Below are 22,468 nucleotides of genomic sequence, written 5' to 3'. Positions count from 1 at the left end.
AGCAAGAAATGCCTTCATTTTGAATCATCTTCCCTATTTTTTCCCCAAAATAATAGGCTAGGTGAGAATAGTGTGATTGAGGTAGAAGACTAACTGGTTTAAAAGGAGTGATTAAAACTGGTTTTACTTTTGTCTCTCATATTGTGCCCTTCTTTTGTTTCTGGGTCAACATATCTGCATGCACAACAGTGTTTCTGCTGCTGATGTGGCTGCCATTTCTGACATAGGATGATTGTCAGGATTTAGGTGGACGTATTACATCAAATATTCTAATTACAACAGAATTATTCATTAATGAAGTGGAAAAAACTCAACCCTGTCACAAGTTTTCAACCCCGAAACAATGAGAAATATACAGATATGTGAAGTGGTTGAGTTTTTTTTTTTTTTTTTTTTACTCAAAATGGCCGCCCACTGCTCCTCATGTAGCATAGGAGAGTAGACCATATATGGCAGCAATGAAATAAATACATTGAATATACTTATGGATTAAAATATTTTGAAAAATGGGGTTGAGTTGTTAAACTTGACAGTACCCTCCCTATAATACACCTCAAAATTATGAAATTACTTACCATCTTCTGCACCACTGTTAAAGAGATCTGAATGATGTAATTTCTGGTAAATATGTCACATATTGATGGAGCCTAAATTATTGGCATGACAGGCTTGAGTTTAGACTAAGGGACATAACTTTATAGTCTGTTATTTATAAAATATCTTGCATTTTTTAGAAAAATATTTTACACAAGAAAATAACAAATAAATACAATGTTTCCAAAAATTATAGACACTTTCAAGTACAAATTCAGAGAAGTGCCTCAGGGTCATGTACAATAGAAATTACATTATTTTATGATAAAAATGATTTAAATGCAATAATAATTTGTATTCATTATAATGGACATATCAAATTGTGGAAAGCTTTTAACATTTAGTTTTGGTGAAGACCCACTTTAAAAAGTCTGGGGGACTGAAATATTGCAAAATCTCAGGAATGACCTACTAATAAAATCATAATGACGTTCAGTTAAATTTATTTCAAGAACGTTTGTTCTGTTAAGTCACACAGCACAACTTTTTTCAGTTTTGTCATGTCTTTATTCAGTGAATCCATGGTCATTTTAACAAAATGAGGAAAGGGCTAGAATCACAGAAGAATTGGAATCACACAATAATTTGAATGGATTTCCTTTGCTTAACAAAACTGGACTGGGATATTTAATACTCAACATTATTATTGGACCGACTGCACTAACGCAGAGCTGGACGATGATTTTTTTTTTTTGCAGAACTGCTTAGATGAAATGAACTAATTTAATAATTGATGATCTTTACAACAAAACTGAATCAACACTGAACAACTGAACAAGCTGAACAACAGCCGGAATGCATCATTTTCCCATTATTACTATAAAGCTGCTTTAATACAATCTATATTGTATAAAGCGCTATATAAATTATATAAATTAAGGTGATGAGACTTGACTTGACTTGATAGGAGATGAATCAGAAGATGGTGGACGAGATGTTGCTCAGGCGGCCTCTTCTTCACCCTCCTCCTCGAACTCTCCCTCCTCGGCCGTGGCTTCCTGGTACTGCTGATACTCGGACACCAGGTCGTTCATGTTGCTCTCGGCCTCTGTGAACTCCATCTCGTCCATTCCCTCGCCAGTGTACCAGTGCAGGAAAGCCTTACGGCGAAACATGGCAGTGAACTGCTCGGAAATGCGCTTAAACAGCTCCTGGATGGCAGTGCTGTTACCGATGAAGGTTCCTGACATCTTGAGCCCGCGAGGCGGGATGTCGCAAACCGCTGTCTTCACATTGTTTGGGATCCACTCCACAAAGTAGCTGCTGTTCTTGTTCTGGATGTTCAACATCTGCTCATCCACCTCCTTCATGGACATGCGTCCGCGGAAAACGACGGCCACGGTTAGGTAGCGTCCGTGACGCGGGTCGCACGCGGCCATCATGTTCTTGGCGTCGAACATTTGCTGGGTGAGCTCGGGAACGGAGAGCGCGCGGTACTGCTGGCTCCCCCTGCTGGTGAGAGGAGCGAAGCCGGGCATGAAGAAGTGGAGGCGAGGGAAGGGCACCATGTTGACCGCTAGTTTGCGAAGATCAGCGTTCAACTGTCCGGGGAACCTCAGGCAGGTGGTGACGCCGCTCATGGTGGCCGAGACGAGGTGGTTCAGATCACCATATGTGGGCGTGGTGAGTTTAAGCGTGCGGAAGCAGATGTCGTACAGCGCCTCGTTGTCGATACAATAGGTCTCGTCTGTGTTCTCAACCAGTTGATGCACAGAGAGTGTGGCGTTATAGGGCTCGACGACCGTGTCCGACACTTTGGGAGACGGCACCACGCTGAAGGTGTTCATTATGCGGTCGGGATACTCCTCGCGGATCTTGCTGATGAGAAGCGTTCCCATGCCGGAGCCGGTTCCTCCTCCGAGCGAGTGTGTGAGCTGGAAGCCCTGCAGGCAGTCGCAGCTCTCAGCTTCCTTGCGAACCACGTCCATCACTGAGTCGACCAGTTCGGCGCCCTCCGTGTAATGACCCTTAGCCCAGTTATTACCCGCTCCGCTCTGACCTACAGTACGAGCAGGACACAAAATCCATTAGCGCTTTAAGATGCAAAGTTGTTAAGGGGTTAGTTCACCTAAAAATTAAAAATAGTCACTCTTTACACACACTTATGCTGTTCCAAACCCATTAGACATTTATTATATTTATGATGCACAGATTGAATTTAAGCTTTTATTCACATATAAGAACAAACGTGATGCTTAACACTACCCTGGAAATCCAGAGTTTGAATTTGCTCAGCGAGCTACTCTGGCATTGAGTAATGATGCTCATTAACTGCCCTTGTAGCTGAGCTGCACCAATCACATCGGGTTATCTGATATAGGCGGGCCAGAGGCGAGCTAAACAGATGATGACAATGCTAGTGAAAGCGCAATCACGACAGTGATTGGTCATAGTGTTATCCAATTGCGTGCAGTGAGATTTTCAAATGCATGTTTGGTACCGCCCCTAGATTTGGCCGATTTTCATTACTCAATGCCATTTTTTTGGATTTCCAGGCTAGCGTAACACGATAATGAACTTCATTGGTTCTTGCTGAAGCTCAAACGTGCTGCGTAACATGAGAATTAACCTCATTGGTTCTTGCAGAAGCTCAAATGTGCTGCGTAACACATGAGAACAAACCTCATTGGTTCTTGCTAAAGCTCAAACGTGCTGCGTAACACATGAGAATGAACCTCATTGGTTCTTGCAGAAGCTCAAACGTGCTGCGTAACACGAGAATGAACCTCATTGGTTCTTGTAGAAGCTCAAACGTGCTGCGTAACACATGAGAATGAACCTCATTGGTTCTTGCGGAAGCTCAAACGTGCTGCGTAACACGAGAATGAACCTCATTGGTTCTTGTAGAAGCTCAAACGTGCTGCGTAACACGAGAATGAACCTCATTGGTTCTTGTAGAAGCTCAAACGTGCTGCGTAACACATGAGAATGAACCTCATTGGTTCTTGTAGAAGATCAAACGTGCTGCGTAACATGAGAATGAACCTCATTGGTTCTTGCTAAAGCTCAAACGTGCTGCGTAACACATGAGAATGAACCTCATTGGTTCTTGCGGAAGCTCAAACGTGCTGCGTAACACGAGAATGAACCTCATTGGTTCTTGCGGAAGCTCAAACGTGCTGCGTAACACATGAGAATGAACCTCATTGGTTCTTGTAGAAGCTCAAACGTGCTGCGTAACACATGAGAATGAACCTCATTGGTTCTTGTAGAAGCTCAAACGTGCTGCGTAACACATGAGAATGAACCTCATTGGTTCTTGTAGAAGCTCAAACGTGCTGCGTAACACATGAGAATGAACCTCATTGGTTCTTGTAGAAGATCAAACGTGCTGCGTAACATGAGAATGAACCTCATTGGTTCTTGCTAAAGCTCAAACGTGCTGCGTAACACATGAGAATGAACCTCATTGGTTCTTGCGGAAGCTCAAACGTGCTGCGTAACACGAGAATGAACCTCATTGGTTCTTGCGGAAGCTCAAACGTGCTGCGTAACACGAGAATGAACCTCATTGGTTCTTGCTAAAGCTCAAACGTGCTGCGTAACACGAGAATAAACCTCATTGGTTCTTGTAGAAGCTCAAACGTGCTGCGTAACACGAGAATGAACCTCATTGGTTCTTGCTAAAGCTCAAACGTGCTGCGTAACACGAGAATGAACCTCATTGGTTCTTGCTAAAGCTCAAACGTGCTGCGTAACACGAGAATGAACCTCATTGGTTCTTGTAGAAGCTCAAACGTGCTGCGTAACACGAGAATGAACCTCATTGGTTCTTGCTAAAGCTCAAACGTGCTGCGTAACACGAGAATGAACCTCATTGGTTCTTGTAGAAGCTCAAACGTGCTGCGTAACACGAGAATGAACCTCATTGGTTCTTGTAGAAGCTCAAACGTGCTGCGTAACACGAGAATGAACCTCATTGGTTCTTGCAGAAGCTCAAACGTGCTGCGTAACACGAGAATGAACCTCATTGGTTCTTGCTAAAGCTCAAACGTGCTGCGTAACACGAGAATGAACCTCATTGGTTCTTGCTAAAGCTCAAACGTGCTGCGTAACACGAGAATGAACCTCATTGGTTCTTGTAGAAGCTCAAACGTGCTGCGTAACACGAGAATGAACCTCATTGGTTCTTGTAGAAGCTCAAACGTGCTGCGTAACACGAGAATGAACCTCATTGGTTCTTGCGGAAGCTCAAACGTGCTGCGTAACACGAGAATGAACCTCATTGGTTCTTGCTAAAGCTCAAACGTGCTGCGTAACACATGAGAATGAACCTCATTGGTTCTTGCTAAAGCTCAAACGTGCTGCGTAACACATGAGAATGAACCTCATTGGTTCTTGCTAAAGCTCAAACGTGCTGCGTAACACATGAGAATGAACCTCATTGGTTCTTGCTAAAGCTCAAACGTGCTGCGTAACACATGAGAATGAACCTCATTGGTTCTTGCTAAAGCTCAAACGTGCTGCGTAACACGAGAATGAACCTCATTGGTTCTTGTAGAAGCTCAAACGTGCTGCGTAACACGAGAATGAACCTCATTGGTTCTTGTAGAAGCTCAAACGTGCTGCGTAACACGAGAATGAACCTCATTGGTTCTTGCTGAAGCTCAAACGTGCTGCGTAACACGAGAATGAACCTCATTGGTTCTTGCTGAAGCTCAAATGTGCTGCGTAACACGAGAATGAACCTCATTGGTTCTTGATAAAGCTCAAATGTGTTACACAGCACGTGTAATACGAGAGAATGAACCTCATTGGTTCTTGCTGAAGCTCAAACGTGCTGCGGAACACACGAGAATGAACCTCATTGGTTCTTGCACGTGAAGCAAACAAGCTTGAGCTTCCGTTTACCACACAACTGCTGTGAGAGTTGATCAATGTTGAAATATGTGAATAAAAGCCTAAATTCAATCATGCTAGTGAAATCCATACAGGCAGGAGCGGTGGAATCAAAAAACCCTGGGTCTCAAAGTCACAGAGAATAGAAAATGCTAAAAACAGGGGTTTTTTTGTACCTTCATTTTAATGTTGATCAATCTAAATGATTTTAAATTAGCTTGTCAGTGGGTACTAATTAGCATAATACAATAGAAATGTATAAACTATAATAAAAATGACAAGAAAACCTCAATTAATCAAATACAACATTTTCATTTACAAGGCCATTAGGAGTCTGTGATTTTATCTTTCATTAAAAATAAATTTAAAGGGATACTCATGTTGTTCCCAATCTGTATGATATTCTTTCTTGTGCAGAACATATTTATGCTAATATATTATAAGAATATATTTCAGGGTAAAAAAAAAGTAACACTGGACCCCACTGACTTTCATTGTATTTTTCAAAATCTTCACTAGTGTTTCACTGAATAAAAAAGTCATAAATAGTAAACTAATAGTAAAGTAAAGGCAATAATATAATTTTAATTTTCACTATAAAAATGTCTGCACGGGTTTCATTGAAAAATATGACACCCGTATCTGAGGTATCTTCAACATTCAGAAGTGAATCACTGTATAAAAACACTAAAAAAATAAGTCAGATGTGTGCATGCAATGATATAAGAGTGGAGGGTGTTTATATACCAAAAACAAAGTTGTCAGGTCTGAATATTTGTCCAAAAGGCCCGGAGCGGACAGAGTCCATGGTTCCAGGCTCGAGATCCACAAGGATGGCACGAGGGACATACTTTCCCCCTGAGAAAACAGACAACCAAAGAATGCACCTCAAACATTAGGACTGTAATTGTTTGTATGGAGATTGTGTGCCTACAATTTAGGGGTAATACAATAAAACATTTAGTATTAGGTGGGAGTGTGTCTGTGACATGCAAGGGCCCTTAAATTGGTCAATCCAGGAATCAGACATTTGACATTCCCTATGGTAAACGCTGGTTATGTGCTTACCAGAGGCTTCGTTGTAGTAAACACTGATTCGGTCCAGCTGCAGGTCACTGTCTCCATGATAGCTGCCGGTGGGGTCAATGCCGTGCTCGTCACTGATCACCTCCCAGAACTGAGCGAGAGAGAGAGAGAGAAAAAAAATGGAAGCCATGAAGAATCACTGATGCTGTGTAATAAGCCCAGGGGCTAGTGGTCACACTGGGAAGTTGTCTCAAAAATTATATCACATAAGGTATCGAGTCAAAAGTTAAACAAATGCATGCTTTCTGTATGATGGTTACATACACCATACATGCAATATATTTGTCCAGTATCATATTTTTGCAATATCTGTTGTGAACACAGTATAACCACACTACATTTGGTTAAGAGACACTACATTAGAAAATTAGTACATTGCAACATGTTTTAAAATGTTATAAATGCATATAATTTATTAATTATGATATTTGCTGGCCAAATCAAAGGGTTAATACGATTGAAGATTATCTTTTACATTTTTGTTCATTCATTGTTACATAATCGCTGCACTGAGTTCCTCTGTTGATTTAACTGAATCTTTTTATTCTTGAGCAACAAGAGAGAAAACGCCCCTTTTGTAGTCAACGTTTTGAAATATGCCTACAAAAACAAACGCATCCTAATAAATATCCACAATATAAGCCGACACGCCTTTAATATTGCATTTAGAGCTAATTTGATGGAAATGTATAGGCTAATTTCAGAGGAAAACAAGAACAGAGAGCATCCCCATCCCCCATGAACATTGGCAATCGTCTGGCATCGCCTACTACGCCATTGGAATGTAACGTTACTACACTGAAAGAAAACACGACGAAAAAAGACAATGATATTTCTTTTAAACGCGTCTTTATAATCTGAATGCTTATTTATACTAATCTTGCAGTATTTTTGATGATTTTAAGGCGTGTTAACGCGCGAGCCAGCCGCCACACCCCTCTCGCGCACCCGGCGAGACATACGCATCAAACAAATAAAAGCTACGACGTAACGAAAAGCGCATCGATCGCTTCGCGTTACAGACCGATTTAAAACGCCATCGAATTCGAAAACTGCTACAAAACCTGTACATAAAATGGTTGATTAGTAACAGCGCAAATCATTATATTTTGAAGATATTAAAAGGCCTATAAAACATAGAAGCGAATGAAAAGGTTTATTTTTCGTGTTCTACCTTCGCTCCGATCTGATTCCCGCACTGGCCCGCCTGAAGATGCACTATTTCACGCATGTTGACTCTTCAAAGATGTGAAAATAAGGTGTAAATCTGTAGAATCTCGATGGCCCGTTCTTACACCCTCTTCGGATTATGTCTCGCCCAGACTAGTGCGTAGTGCGCGCTCCCGTCAGCCTGATTCCAACAGTCAGTCCGTGTTGCCAGATTGGGTCGAAGATTTCCACCCTTAAATCACACCAAACCACACCCACTACAAGAAGACCCGCCCAAATCAAATAATGCGATAGAATTTTATTGCCATGTCATTCAAGGTTGATAAGGACGATTTGTAGCTCCTTAAAACAAAATAATGATGACACATAGAATGAAAATAAACCAGGAAAACAGATAAACAGGGCAAATGCATTAAAGAGATTTGCTATGACTAAAATGTCTTTGAAGATAGGCCCACTAAATGGCAATGAATCAAGGAATTAACAGATTACTTTAATCATTGGAAAAACATAATTCTCAATGTCAATAATAGTAAGAATAAGTCCATTTAAATGCAAAAAGTGCACAATATAAGTGAAAAAGCAACGTAATTAGCAGCCATTTAACACATTTTCATGCACAAGAAAAAAAACCTCCAAAAATGTGTCATTCATGCTGTAAAATAATCCAGTAATAATAATATTGCACTTAATTTTGTGTTGCACTTAAACATCGAACAGAACTAATTTCGTGAAGTAGAACAAACTGCAGAACTTTGCACAATCAAAACTGATGCTTAGCATATAGTATGCTATAATGTTTAATCCCATAATCAGCTTCGATTCTGATTAAATCATGCAATTGTGCTCTGATTTACAAATATATTTTACAAAGAGCCTTTGAGTCATCATCTCCCACAGGTTTATTGGGCCTATACGTTTTGAGTTTCCTGTTCTTACAGTGCAACAGACAAAAAGACAAAAGACAGCCCAAATTTTGTCTGCTAATGCATTTTTTCTGGTCCAATTCGAACAAAAGAAGCCCAATTGGGCGGAAACCAGTCCAATCTGGCAACACTGGCAACAGTGCTGCATTATGACGCGATCATCTCCATGACAACAGAGCGGATAAAATGGTCCAGCATTCCCTCATCTTTCTCTCCAGAGGCGCGTGTTGAGTCTTAGCTGAGTCATTCTCTGGGCCTTTTGTGTCCCCAATACAGATAATGATCTTACTGCCTTCAAATATAGAACAATAGCAATTTTAAAGCTGTCTTAGTCACAAATAACACCACTTGAACTCTAATCATATTGAAGTTGATTAAAGAAAATAATTGCAGCATTTTTAACCACCATATAGCACCATTTTCCTATGTCCCGTCTGTGTATCCCAATGTCATGATAAATACAACACTTTTTTTTTTTCAAAAGTACCAATTATATATTATATTATACAATTATATATTATATTATAATCAATTATAAACCTTGATTATAATCAAGGTTTTTAGCTTGTATCCCTAAAGTTATTGTCTACTCTGTTGGAAGTTGGAAAATATAAATTGCATCATAACATAAAGTAGTCATCCTTGAGGGAAAACAACTTGGTGAATGTGAGTGAGATCCTCTATTATTTTAATTCTGTATTTTTACAAATTGTATCAGATTTGAACCTCAGTACATCATCTCTGTTGAGGGAAATGTGAAAAAAAAAAAAATTGTAGAATTTTTTTTTTTTTATTACAGTTTTGCAGTTCTTAATTTGATAAACCTTTTTAGCTTAATTTTGCTCAGATATGGTGCAGTGTCTGATTTCAGGTCAGAGAGTGTACATAGTGATTTTAAAAGTAATGTTTGTTTAAAGTTGAAGAAGTAGTCTTTAGGTTGAAGTTATTTGGCAATGTTTAAATATTTTTTTTTTTATTTCTAACCCTGTTAAAATCTAGTTCAGTCAGAAGTAATAATGTAACTGGTTGTATGTGAAAGATGGGAAACCATCCATTCATATTGTCCACCCTGTTATTACATAGTTCACTTGTTATTACTTAGTCCACTATGTTAAGCGGTTGTTGTTGTTGTTTGTTATTTTTACAATAATTTCATATAATCATAAAGAAAATAATAATAATTAAGAGACAATGAAATTTTATTGGAATGTCAAAAATGTAGTACTTCAAAAAATGAACAAAAAACACCTTTCAGGCACGTGTATCTAAAAACTAAAAATGTAAAATGATGTGTTTGTGAGAAAGTAAGTACAATACTGTATATTCTGATAGTTTATGAACTGATATGATTTTAAATTGGAAAATTAGAGTTAGAATTAGAATCACAAGTATTTTAAACTGGTTTATTTGCCCCTGCAGGGAGGACTTTTTTTTTTTATCTTCCATTTCATTTCATTTGTTTTGTTTTATAAATAGTTACATTTATTAACATCGGCTTTACCAAAATCACTATATGATCATACAAACATTTATTTTAAAAATGGATTTTGTAAACTTCATGATGTTCAAAAGGCACAAATATGTAAGGGATAATGTAGTGCGAGGCGGTTGTTATAGCGAATACAGCCCCGACAGGCTGATCAGGATCCCGACGCGAAGCAGAGCTTGAATCAGCCTGAAGGGGTTGTATTCGCTAGAACAACCAGCTCGCTCTACATTATCCCGCTTATTACATGGCTACCTACCAAATAAATCAATAATTTGACACAAAATATTGATTTAAAAAGGAGTTTATTGATTTAAAAATGATGGTTTTGCTTCCGCTAAAGAAAATAGTCCATTCCGTCTCTACAGTTTGTTACGTTCCCAATTAATTTTCTAGGGGCAAAAGGGAAAGTAACTTTAAAGCAAAAATTAACAGCGACAAAGAGAAGTTAACCTATCTGAGTCCCAGCACACAATACACAAAGTAAGATTTCCAATACATTTATTTACAATAAGTGATAAATACAGTGCAAAAAGAATCCTAAACAAACAGCTCCAAAAGAAAAAGAAATGAAGCATGTTCTTCAGGAGCGGGTAAAGCCAAAACAACAAACAAAAGATCACTAACTGGTAGAAGGAAAATCTAATTAACCTACAACAATAAACACAAATAAACAGCAGAACTCTTACCTTACTTCCTAACTAACAAAAACAGGAGAAAATGAGAAAAGAAAATGGCACCCACTCCCTACTGCTCCAACACTCAATCATGGGCAAGCAATTCAAAGCTGTACACTACAGCCACAAGACATTTAAGTTGACCTTGGTTTAAGCTTAACACATCAAAGCTGCCACTACAGCCATAACACCACATTTAAGCTTAACATACACCAACAAGAACAACACTCCGAGTCTGGTATAACACCAACAGTCTCAGGCTCTTGGGGGAAGAAATCTCTCACAGTCTCTCTCTCCAGCTCTGCTTAAATACTGGATCATCTTGCTATTGATGAGTAACAGCTGGTAGGTCCCATCACCTAGATTAGGACAGGGAGGAGCACAAGAAATTGGACAAAACATAAAACAAAACTACAACTCCCAGCAGACCGTTGGGTCCATTGGCAGCACACACACACACAATAAATCAATGAATGACACTTACACATTATAAAACACAAATGCATACGTCCTGGGACGTAACAAGTTAGAATCCTGCTTCCATAGCAACGCTCTGTTTTTCATGGCAACAGTGTGTTATACTTAGCAGCGTCTGTTATAAAGAAATAACAGGCCACATTCTACATTAGAATTGACCCTTCGCTAAGCCCCGCCCTCCTTAGTTACTGTTGCTACGCCTGACAAGCTTTCACGCCTGGCACATATTACAGTGTGAATGCACCGGTGTCAGACATTTCCAAGGAGATAATTAGTCATTTTTGGCGAACAGGTGACATATCTGAGAGAGTGAGACAAAAGGGACTGCAGGGATATATCCACGACAAAATTGCAATATGCAAATATCCCAGCGCAAGCAGCAGCTGCTTCGTACGCTGACCATTCAAAATGGGAAACACACAAATTGAGGAACAGCTATGTTCATGCACAGCTGACAGCAGGGTGAATGAAATTCGAAAATAATATAATAATTATAAATCAAACAGCTTATCCATAAATCTTGTGGAATAAACACAAGACATTAGCCTGACCACTTTGCAATGATAACATTCTCCCGCTTATATTTTTTAGCGCGCCAGACTGCTCACACATCCCGGAATTTCCCCCCTTGTGTTTTAAACTTTCGGGAAGTAAAAAAATTCCACCCCCCTGTCCAAACTTTTAGGATACCGGGTATCAGATTTGCACAATCCATACGCAGTTGGCGGTTTTCGGGCGTGGCTTAGCGAAAGGTCAATTCAAACAAGCCATGTAATAATACACTGTAAAAAATTATTTCCATGATTTGTTAAAGGTACACTGTGGAGAAATTGTGTTTTTGTCAAACAGCGACCCCCCCCCCCCCCCAACCTCTACGTTAGACTTATTTATGTCTTGATATTTATGTGAGATATTGAAAACTGTTCTCATGATAATCGTAAGAATCAACGTCAACAGCGTCGTCTGATATCCCTCAGGACTACGTGATAAATACACCTCACAACACATGAGTTCAGCTGGCAAACTAGTTTGTGAGGCAAGCTAGGCAATAAAACATAACGCAAAAAACACGTAAGAGAAACGAGTGTTTGTTAGCAAGTCTGTTAACAGCTCTGATAATTGAAAGCTAGCACATATGTGGAAATTATTGGACTGGTCTAATTATCAGCAATGGATGAATGAACAGCATGTAAAAAAATGACATAGGCGGGTCAATATCACTATAATAAAGTGCCTTTGGTGTCCTCATCAGAATCGCTCAGTCATCATGAACATAATGCAAAATAATGAAATTCTGAGGTTGTATTATAAATGGCCAAACACTTACACACATACAAGAACAATGATACGTCTCTTGAAATGTGTTTTTCTGATTTTATACCATTATCTTTGATTGGATGTATGTGATTTTGGCATGTCCCACACGCTGCTCAGCTAAATTCAGTGAGTGTAAAAAGTGGTTAAATTACATAAAATGAAAATACTTTTTTAATGTACTTATTGTCCTCAGCAAGTTATTTAATAAAACAAGTCATTTTGATTATTTATATTTTATGTTCATAATAATATTAAGCAGTTTGCATGTGTCCCTGAAATTGCTGTCCACCCTTTCATTATGTGTAAACGCCCCTTTAAGAAACCAACTGATGTACTCTCAGTGACATCCCCTCCCCCATTTGGTCTTTCTTCAGTGGATGTTAAAACATCTGCAACACACACAGTAAGTATCTACACTTATATTTCCTAATTTTCATCATATTGTGTTTGTAGTTGCGTGTTGTCAAGCTTAACATGTCCACCCTGTCATTGTGAAATATTAGTTAATATAAAAACTTTAAATTCTAAATATACATTTTAAACAGTGCACAGTCAGCTTCAACAGTGAATCACTTTGCTAACTGCTGTACACCATGTGCTCATTAAATACTAACTTTAGCCAAAAAATGTCCACCCTGTTCCATGACAGGGTGGACATGGTTCATGACAGGGTGGACATTTGCAACTCCTGAAAATCAGTCTGAGCCAGGCCCCTCCTTCTTCTATATTGGTTAAGGGTTTCTTGAAGTTCCTGTTGTTTTTCTAATGTTCCCCCGTTCTAGTTCACCCATTAAAGCATTTGTCCACCCTGTCATGCCAAGTTCCACCCTGTCACTTTGTTGTCCACCCTGTCATTTTCAACTTTTATGATGAAAATAAACTAATTATTTTAACAAGTTAACAAAACCTTGTGTGTGATTTCTTAATAAACAAATGAGGGCAGGTTAGTATTGTTTTAAAGTTTGACTAAATATCTTTGTTGTTAGATTTTATTTAAAATACAATGTGCAACTATCACATATTTTATTGGGCAATACATATTTAAGCAGTAACTTCATTATTATCAAAATACTTTTAACATTAACTAAAATGTTTTGTTGGGAAAGGGACACATTATCTTTCCACAGATCTACATTTTATAATCACTATGCAATGAAAATGTATTTATTCCACTATGAATTTGTCCATGACAGGGTGGACATATTTTATGGTTTGCTCGTATATTGTCAGCTTGCAGTTAATTTATAAAAAGTGCTGGAGCTTGACCAATAGGCTATGCATTTCTAACAGCCTAATGTCTCTTTAATACAACACATATGAAGTTAAATGGAAAATCTCAGATTTTTGGGGGGAAATTGTGAAGTCTCAAAGGCACTTTATGGTGATTTTGACCCAGGCCTACTACAAGCAAGCGCAACAACATACAACAGAATGCAAACAAGTTTACAAATAAGAGATTTATGTAGGCTACTGGCCACTTCATGCGTTTTCTCAGATCGGATTCGGATTTATCAAAACGATTCCATTTACACCTGGTCACATAAATGTGTTTTTGCGAAACGGATTTAAATCCGATCTTCAATTCCCGCGCTATATGCAGATTTAATGGAGTGCACAAGCAACAGATATGAGCTGCATTTTATTGATCATCAGCTAAAATTTCAAAATCAAAGACCGCAATAAGAGAGAGCAGTAACAGCCCTGGTAAGATCATTTCATTTCTTTACTTTTAATGATGATGATTGTGTGATAAGCATCTGTGACTTACTTTCACTTTGATTTGCGATAGTTTGCACGTTGGCTTGATGAATCGATGCTCAGCTTCTCATCTGCGGTGATGCGTGTTCCAGTAGCGTCATATCTGGCAATAACACATAGACTAGGCTATAACACGCTCTCACACGTTTTTTTATTTATTTTTTTAACATTTTGGGGAGGAGTACAATTTACATATGTGGTTTCAACAACCAGATGCATTTACACTTGTCCAGTTTCGTCTGGAATGCGGCACAGGCCTCCTCCTGAAGTGGTTTGAGCGATCGGATTCTGTCTTGAATGCGTTTCGGAGGACATTTACACCTGTTTTTTTCATGATCGGATAGTTATCAGATCTGAGAAAACGCATGAAGTGGCCAGGTGTAAACAGCCCTCATGACAAAAACGAAAGCCGAAAACAAACGCTGGTTGGCCTATCACGTCCAAATTTGAGGAATTGGTGGGGGAAGTGACGTATGCCGTAAAGCAGTCGAATTTTGTAGTTCTTTTTGTGCTCTGGTTACTACCCGAACCCCGAAGTTACGTAGTGCCAGTAAAAGCGATATAGACCCCGTCAGGCTCTGGCAGACGCGTCATTCAACCTATTGTAAGTCGATGTACCATCACAAGGGTCTTGGAAATATATTATGAAGGTTGAAAAGATACATAGTGTGCCTTTAACACAACATTTTTTCTTTTGTCAAATCAACTTAGATTCACTAATGTTGTTCAGATAACAAAACATTTTTAGTTTAAGTTGATTAAACTAATGGCTTGGTGGTAATGCCCTGATTTAAAATAAAAACATTAGTTGATTCTACTAATAGATAGTTAACTAGTTAACTAGAAATCATAGAATTCGAAAAACAGTAGGCGAAAAGTACCCAGATGACCTACTACATCCGGCGAGATTCTTAAGTGCGCATACGATGGACATTTTACTATCCCATGATGCCACGGCCCACGGGAGAGGAGTTGTCGTCGTTATATTTGAAAATGGCCGAAAACGGAGACGCGGCTGTTTTCAAGAGTACTTTACAAAACACTTTTTGTTTATTTGTGGTTAAATTGTATTCATTTAACATCATATAAGTAAACGATTGACTTGTTAAAAGTTTAAATAATGTAAATCGAGGGTACAAGTTTGTGAATTGGCTGCAAAATGACAATTTTATCATTATTATTATTACCGAACAGAACGAGCTAAGTTAATGCCTGTCAGCTAAGTTAGTTAACACTGTTTTATTTAAACAATGACGTTGTTTCTCAGTTAAATGAGAGAGTTACGAAACTTTTATTTTTTAATTTTACAACCATTTTATTTCTCCTTTACCAGTGTTGATATGTAATATGTGTTGGCTATGTAGCAAGCTATAACTTACTTCAACTTGTCCATGTAACATTAATATTAATATAATAATATAGATTGACCATGGTTCATGTTAAATTCTGTGTTGATTTTGCAGGGGGCTAATGACCACACCTGTGTTCTTATAGAGTGGAGAGTGGCTAATGAAAGGGAGGAAAGAAAAGAAAGAGCGACGAGGGAGAGGAAAGATTCCTTCAGCTTTTAGAAATAATTGCTAAAAAAAAAAAAATAATAAAGAAAACAAATGTTACACACTCTCTTTCCATTTATTTGTTAGTAAGTTCATTTTGTAATGCTGTTTTAGCTAGTTTTATTACAAAACAATTCTCAGGGATTTACAGTATAGATTGTCAGCTGTAAAGTGTTTAATATGTGGCATTGAGTAATTAATATTTTTAAAGGGTGTTGTGTGTGCACTTATTTTGTGGCAGATTCCAGATGTTTTTTGAAACGAGCAAATTGCAGGTATATCTGAAAAATATGAGTGCCACACTGAAGAGAAATACCCCAGACACCTTTAAAATGTATTTGCTTTATTTTTGTATATTATTTAACTTTTAAATGAATACAGAATACAAAGCTTAAAACAAAATCACAAAACTTTGGCACAAAGTAGTATAATAGAGCTTAAAGCACCACCAAAAGCAAAAGTTTTAAAACTTTTTTTTTATTAAAACGTCGTCTTGAGGGAAGAAAATGAACTTCAGCAGCTTCAGTAAGGTAACCTTCACAGGTTTCTAAAAAATCTGTTTCTTTAAAAGCATGTGTACAAGATGAGGACTTTACACCCTGGGTAATTTTTGGATTTCCACTTGAATTTTTCCTACCCCAATTTAAAGTAAATAATTTGTAAAAAATTAAGCTTGAATTTGTGATATGTAGCTAGAACACCAGCACCTCGATGTCCTTTTTTTCCACCCATGGTCGCAATCAGTGACTGGATGGACTACCGTGAAAGTCGGAGGTCGGGGTGGAGGTCAGCTCCATCTTTAAAATATAGATGAAGAATTGGCGCAGTAGGTTGTAGGGCTCACAATCTGTAAACGTGTTTATAGTTTATTTTAGAATACAATTTGAATCGACAAGACACTTGTTTTCTGTGTTGGATTATTTATAAAATATAATATGTATGTATGTATTATATGTATATGATCCATTTCTTATATATGTGTGTGTGTGTGTGTGTGTATATATATATATACACACACACATATATGAATACTTAAGATGTAAAAGCCTCTAAGTGCCATCTGAAATTTTCCTCTAGTTTGATTATTTTTATCAAGCTTGTATGTTTATGTTCAGTTATTTCACTTTAATGGCAATGAAAAGGACCTATTGTCATTAAAGTGAAATTACTGAACCTAAATAATACAAACAACTTGCCAATATACGACGTAATGTTAATTGGACCACACCTGAAAGGGAAAGGCACCATTTTCTCCTCAGCTAGGCTGTTTATGGTAAGTAATTTTAAAATGTAATATGTCTCTATCCCAACTGGTTGTCTAAGATTAATTTAATGTATTTCCTAGGCGACGAAAAGTCTGAAAAATGTATATTAGGCCTATGTTATAATTTTGCCTCAGAAATTCCTAACGGCCTCTTTCGTTGACCCGTTTCCATTGAGGCCATTTTAATAACGTTAACGTTAGTGGTTTAATGTTAACGTAGTTGCTTTTACACATGAGCCTTTTATATGTTTTTTTTTTTTTACAATTTAGAGATTATTTATGAACAGAACCTAAACAGGGTTAAAGATGTGAGGAGCAGCAGAGACAATTTATATAAGAGACATGCCACTTCCTCAATCCTCAATACAACTTTATAAGGAAAACCCGCAACGGCAAAGATGGCGGTTGTATGCACATGTCCCGCCCCTCCCGCTGGAAAGCCAATCATCTGCTTTTAACAGTCAGCAACTGACCACTAAGGAGCAAATGTACAGTGACGTAACATAACTGCCATATTCAACCTGTGCTTTCGCGCTGTGGCTGGCGCTGAGCCAAAGACGGCCGCGCTCAGCGCTTGTCATAGGCTATATCACAACTGTTCAGTGTTTTTAACCACATAATGTTTATTTTAGGTTTCAGACATTTAAATATAACTGTTTAAGTGCTTGGCACAATTCCGGCATTCTGGATAGAGACGTAAATGAAGTTGGTGTCGTGAACGTGAACCCTTGCGCATGCGTAGTAAAAGTATAACCTGTGGGGGAAAAGGCGTTTTAAACCTTATTTTGGGGCAAAGTCATCAAACTTTTTCAGCGATTTTTATCATATTTTACTGCTGTTTCTATATATGCAGTTTTTATGTCCCGGTGACCAGTGAAAGTGCAGTTCTGACTCTCTGCCCATTCATTTAGATAGGAGCCTGGTCTTGTTAGTCCGAAATAGCTGCCCGGAGGCGTTGCCAAGATGGCGGCCGAGTGGCACGACTTGCCTAAAAGGACTTTGGGAGCAGTCATGGCCTGCTTTATTTACAGAGAGACAGGTTAGCATTCTTTACTAAAACATGGGTTACTTTTGTAATGGTCATTGTCAGGTGACGTCACACTCTTGAAACACGAAATGCATTATGGGCGTAGTCGCCATTTGTAAGGTATCAATGCTATTGTGTTCTATTGGGAGAATTGCGTTGTTCGTAAATGTGATAAAATGGTACGTCCTTGTTGTGTGATAGGCTGCAATAGTAAGTCTCACGACAGAAAGGGTCACAAACACAGTCTATGGTCACAAACTAAACAACGGGGAAAGGTTTTTTAGTTTTCCCACTTTGAAGAAAGGACATGGACAGCATGTAGCGGACATAACAAAGAGGCGTCGGATGGCCTGGGTTGGAGCTGTGCGACGCAAAAACATCACTTTTGCAAACATATCTCCTTTTATCTTCTCTCGACAGATTGTGTAATTAATACAATAAAGAAAAAAATGCATGAAAAGAGGGTAGTATAACAATTTATTTGACATGTTCAAACTAAACAAACCATCCTTAATCAGGCACTGATGATATTATGACATTATCATCATCATCATTACAGCAAACATACCTTTGCTGTCACTACTGTGTTGTCGCAGTCCTTCAGTTGGAATGTAAATAAATCCTGTACCCAGCCATTGGTGAAATGTCCGTGGGCTTCCAGAGATTTATAGTTTTTCTATTGTTCACTGGTATATGCGCTTATACCATAAACAAGATAATTGACAATGTCTAAATATGAGGATGGAGGTAGCAGTGCGGGGTCAGCACTCCAACTTACCGCAGTCAGCTCATATGGATCTATGTTCTGAATGGATGACAATTTCTCCAAATAACGGTCTCTGGCATCTTTATCGAGTTTATCTCGGTACGGCCTTTTCTCAATTTTCTTTTGCTTCTCCAGGTTTGCGAGTTATATTTACTTCTTATCTAGATAGTTATCTTAGTTATTTTATTTACTTCTACTCCTGTAATCTCTTTAATTCTCAGTCAGTAGCGATCATAGATATTATATAGAGACTCTATGATGTCTATGGTAGCGATACCTCAAAAATGGCGCCGTGGTGACGTCACACACAACAAACACACGTGTCTGACAAAGACAGAAACAGTATTGGCTTGCATTATTTACCTATTCTAAAACTTAAAACACTTTTCTTTTTTTTATCGTTAGAACCCATTTCCCAATACTTGGGTTACTTTGTCAAAACTCTTCACACAGTAAGCACAACAGTGGTCTATGTGGGCTAAACACTGTGGATCATTTATCGCTGCTTTGGCACAAAATATATCTTTCAGATAATCTTTCTTTGCATGAATTCTTGCAAGACAACCATCAACAAAACTACAGGTCAATCTGCATGTTTACATACTCTTTTCAAAACTGAAAAAGTGTCCTAACTATTGAGAAAAGTGTCCTAGCAATTGTTAAAAAACCAAAACTGTAATATTCTAATTGAGGGTCTGGCATTTTACTAGATTGCAGCAGAATTTTGACCCATAGTGTCCACAGACGTTAAGACAACCTTTTTCCATGGGCCTGATACCCAGTGGAGTATCCAGGACATTTTTATTGGGGTGGCCAAGATGGGACACAAAGCTAGTGTGGGGTGGCCATGGCATAGTGAAGTTTAATGCGTATACGTACGCAGCCGACCACGGTTAGAATCCCAGTCCTTTGCTGCATGTCACATCCCCTCTCTCTCCCATGATTTCCTGTCTCATAACTGTCAAATAAAGGTGTCTATCCTGTTAAAGGGGACCTATTATGCAAAATTCACTTTTGCATGCTGTTTGGACATAAATGTGTGTTGGCAGTCTGTGTACACAACCACCCAAGAGTGATAAAAATCCACTCACTAATTTTTTATTAATCCCCATAAATCATCAGCAGTGTCTCCCAACGACCTGTTTCCAGAATGCTGTTTTAGTGACGTCAGTAAGCACAGGCCCCGCCCACGAGTGTTGACAGACACTGCCGTTTCAACATAGACCCGCCCTGATCGAGTTCACAGCTTCTGCACTGACGAGAATGTCTCCCAAGCGTTGTAGGTGTTGTGTGGCTGGATGTATTAATCCACATAGCTCTCTCTATTTACTCCCGAAATCTGAGGCAGCCGCTGAAGACGAGGTGGAATTATTTTGTTTTTAAAGAAAATGCTCCCTCAACTCTACCGAAATTCGTTTATGTACTTAAGCACTTCTTATAACTTACTGTGTTTACTCAGCTCTTACGGTGATTTTCTGAAGTAAAACTGACGCTTCATCTTTTGTGTTATGTACAATAAACTTTATTACAGTTTTTTTTATTCGCTTTGGTACTATTTTCACAAGTTAGGTGTACATTTTTCAAAACTCTTAGTGCTATCACAACAGATCATCAAAAGTGCACTTTTTTCAAACATTTCATCATATTTTCAATTGTGTTAATACAATACTCAAAATCACAAAGTATCCTTTTCACAACACAAAATAAGTGTTTCATCTACATAAATGCCTTTCATAAAGCTCTTACTATCAAACTTTTGATTTGCATCTCTTCTTGCTCAGTTTAATACATTTGTCTATTATTTAATCCAACTGATCTTAATGGTTAATCAATGAATCATTTGGTACACCTATTAGATTTCTATAGATATTGATTCAATACACAGTTTCTATAGAACTTGTTTGCTATTTCTGATATGGATAACCAAATGTAATGAATTATTTTTTACATAAGTGATTTATAGATAATAACCACCATGTTCAAAGTGTGTGCGCACGCATGTGTGTGTGTGTGTGCGAGTGTGTGTGTGTGTGTGTGTGTGTGCGTGTGTCTGTGTGTGTCTGTGTGTGTGTGTGTGTGTGTGTGTGTGTGTGTGTGTGTGTGTGTGTGTGTGTGTGAGAGAGAGAAAGATACAGAGAAATTTGCCATTAGTGAAAATACTGTAAAGCAGAATAGAGTATAAGGGAGAGGGAACAGTCAATGATTGTAAAACATCAGATTGATCAGAGATGCATCAGTAAGGGAGACAGACGGCATCACATACAGTATTTTACATTACAGTATGTATGCCATGTGATACTGTAAACATGGTAGAGACATGTTTGTTACATATACTGTAACTCAACCTTCATCTGTAAAGGTCCACTACAGTATATTCAGTCAAATAGTCAAAATCATTTACTGTATTCATTGCCAGCAAACTCTGTTAGCACAGAACCTCCTGGCTGTGCTTCATCACAGCTTTTGATAACACACTGGATAGATACTATTACAAACATTATGGATTCAATTACATAAGTTAGGTTATGCACGTGTATTTTCTAATGTGGCATAGCCTGTATTACTGTAATTATTTCAGCAACAACAACGATTTGAAACATGTATCTTGCATTGTTTGCTGTTGAATGAACTGATTGTTAAAGGTCCCGTTATATGCCCCTTTTCACAAGATGTAAAATAAGTCTCTGATGTCCCCAGAGTGTGTATGTGAAGTTTGAGCTCAAAATACACAACAGATCATTTTTTACAGCATGTTTAAATTGACATTTTTTGGGGCTCAGAAAAACGAGCTGTTTCAGTGTGTGCCCTTTAAATGCAAATAAGCTGCTGCTGGACGACACAGGGGGCGGAGCTTCATGAGCTCGCGCTCAGTCTGTCAGGAAAAATTCATCTCACGGAATGATGATAATATCAGAAACTCTCAGTAACGGCGTTCATTTCGAGTCGGACAATAATGCCTACAGAGTCAGAGTGCTGTATAGAGATGAAACAGGTATGGTTTAGTAGTTTAATTACGGTTATTATAACGTATTTGTCATCTGCTTGTAGGCTATGTATCCATTATTTATTAATAGCCTACAAGTCTGCTGTCTGAATGATGATCAAACATGTACTGATGAGTTTAATAAAGTTTATTGTACATCACACAAAAGATGAAGCGTCAGTTTTACTTCAGAAAATCACCGTAAGAGTTGAGTAAACACAGTAAGTTATAAGAAGTGTGCAAGTAGCCAGTAGAGTTGAGGGAGTATTCCTGTGGGCGGAGGTTAGTCAAGAAACGGTTCTAGTGACGTCATTAAAGAAGGAAGTAGAGGGATGTAGTCCAATCGAGCCGTTTTTTGTAGTCAACTTCTGTTAAATAAAATATCTCGCTTGGCATTGAACTTTGAGCTTTATAATTTTACAGATATTATTTATGCTCTAACAGCAACATTACACACTAACTAAAGTTTGAAACATGGGATCACGCAGAACGGGACCTTTAAAAGTACTAAATGGAAAGAAGATCACACTGTTGTGTTTCTG

General features: G+C 38.3%; 1 protein-coding gene across 4 annotated transcripts; it reads right to left on the bottom strand.

The window, feature by feature from the left end:
• Positions 1-396: 396 nt before the first annotated feature.
• LOC307147706 (tubulin beta-4B chain-like) lies at positions 397-8,721 on the bottom strand. Of its 4 annotated transcripts, none has more exons than XM_079852620.1 (4): positions 7,694-8,721; positions 6,502-6,610; positions 6,181-6,291; positions 397-2,593 (listed from the first exon to the last, which is right to left on the bottom strand). In XM_079852620.1, the coding sequence occupies exons 1-4, from the start codon at positions 7,748-7,750 to the stop codon at positions 1,536-1,538; spliced, it is 1,335 nt and encodes a 444-aa protein (XP_079708746.1). In that variant the 5' UTR covers positions 7,751-8,721; the 3' UTR covers positions 397-1,535. The 4 variants fall into 4 exon arrangements, with proteins under 4 accessions (XP_079708746.1, XP_079708747.1, XP_079708749.1 ...); XM_079852621.1 differs by lacking the exons at positions 6,181-6,291; positions 6,502-6,610; positions 7,694-8,721 and adding exons at positions 3,737-4,509; positions 4,612-4,868; positions 5,028-5,293 and having other exon boundaries at positions 403-3,424; XM_079852623.1 differs by lacking the exons at positions 6,181-6,291; positions 6,502-6,610; positions 7,694-8,721 and adding exons at positions 3,737-4,509; positions 5,028-5,163 and having other exon boundaries at positions 403-3,424.
• Between the last annotated feature and the right edge of the window lie 13,747 nt (positions 8,722-22,468).

The sequence above is a fragment of the Squalius cephalus genome, assembly GCF_949319135.1.
Source record: "Squalius cephalus genome assembly, chromosome: 2".
NCBI lineage: Eukaryota > Metazoa > Chordata > Actinopteri > Cypriniformes > Leuciscidae > Squalius > Squalius cephalus.
The sequence above is the reverse complement of the archived record's forward strand: the minus strand, read 5'-3'. Positions and strand labels throughout refer to the sequence as shown.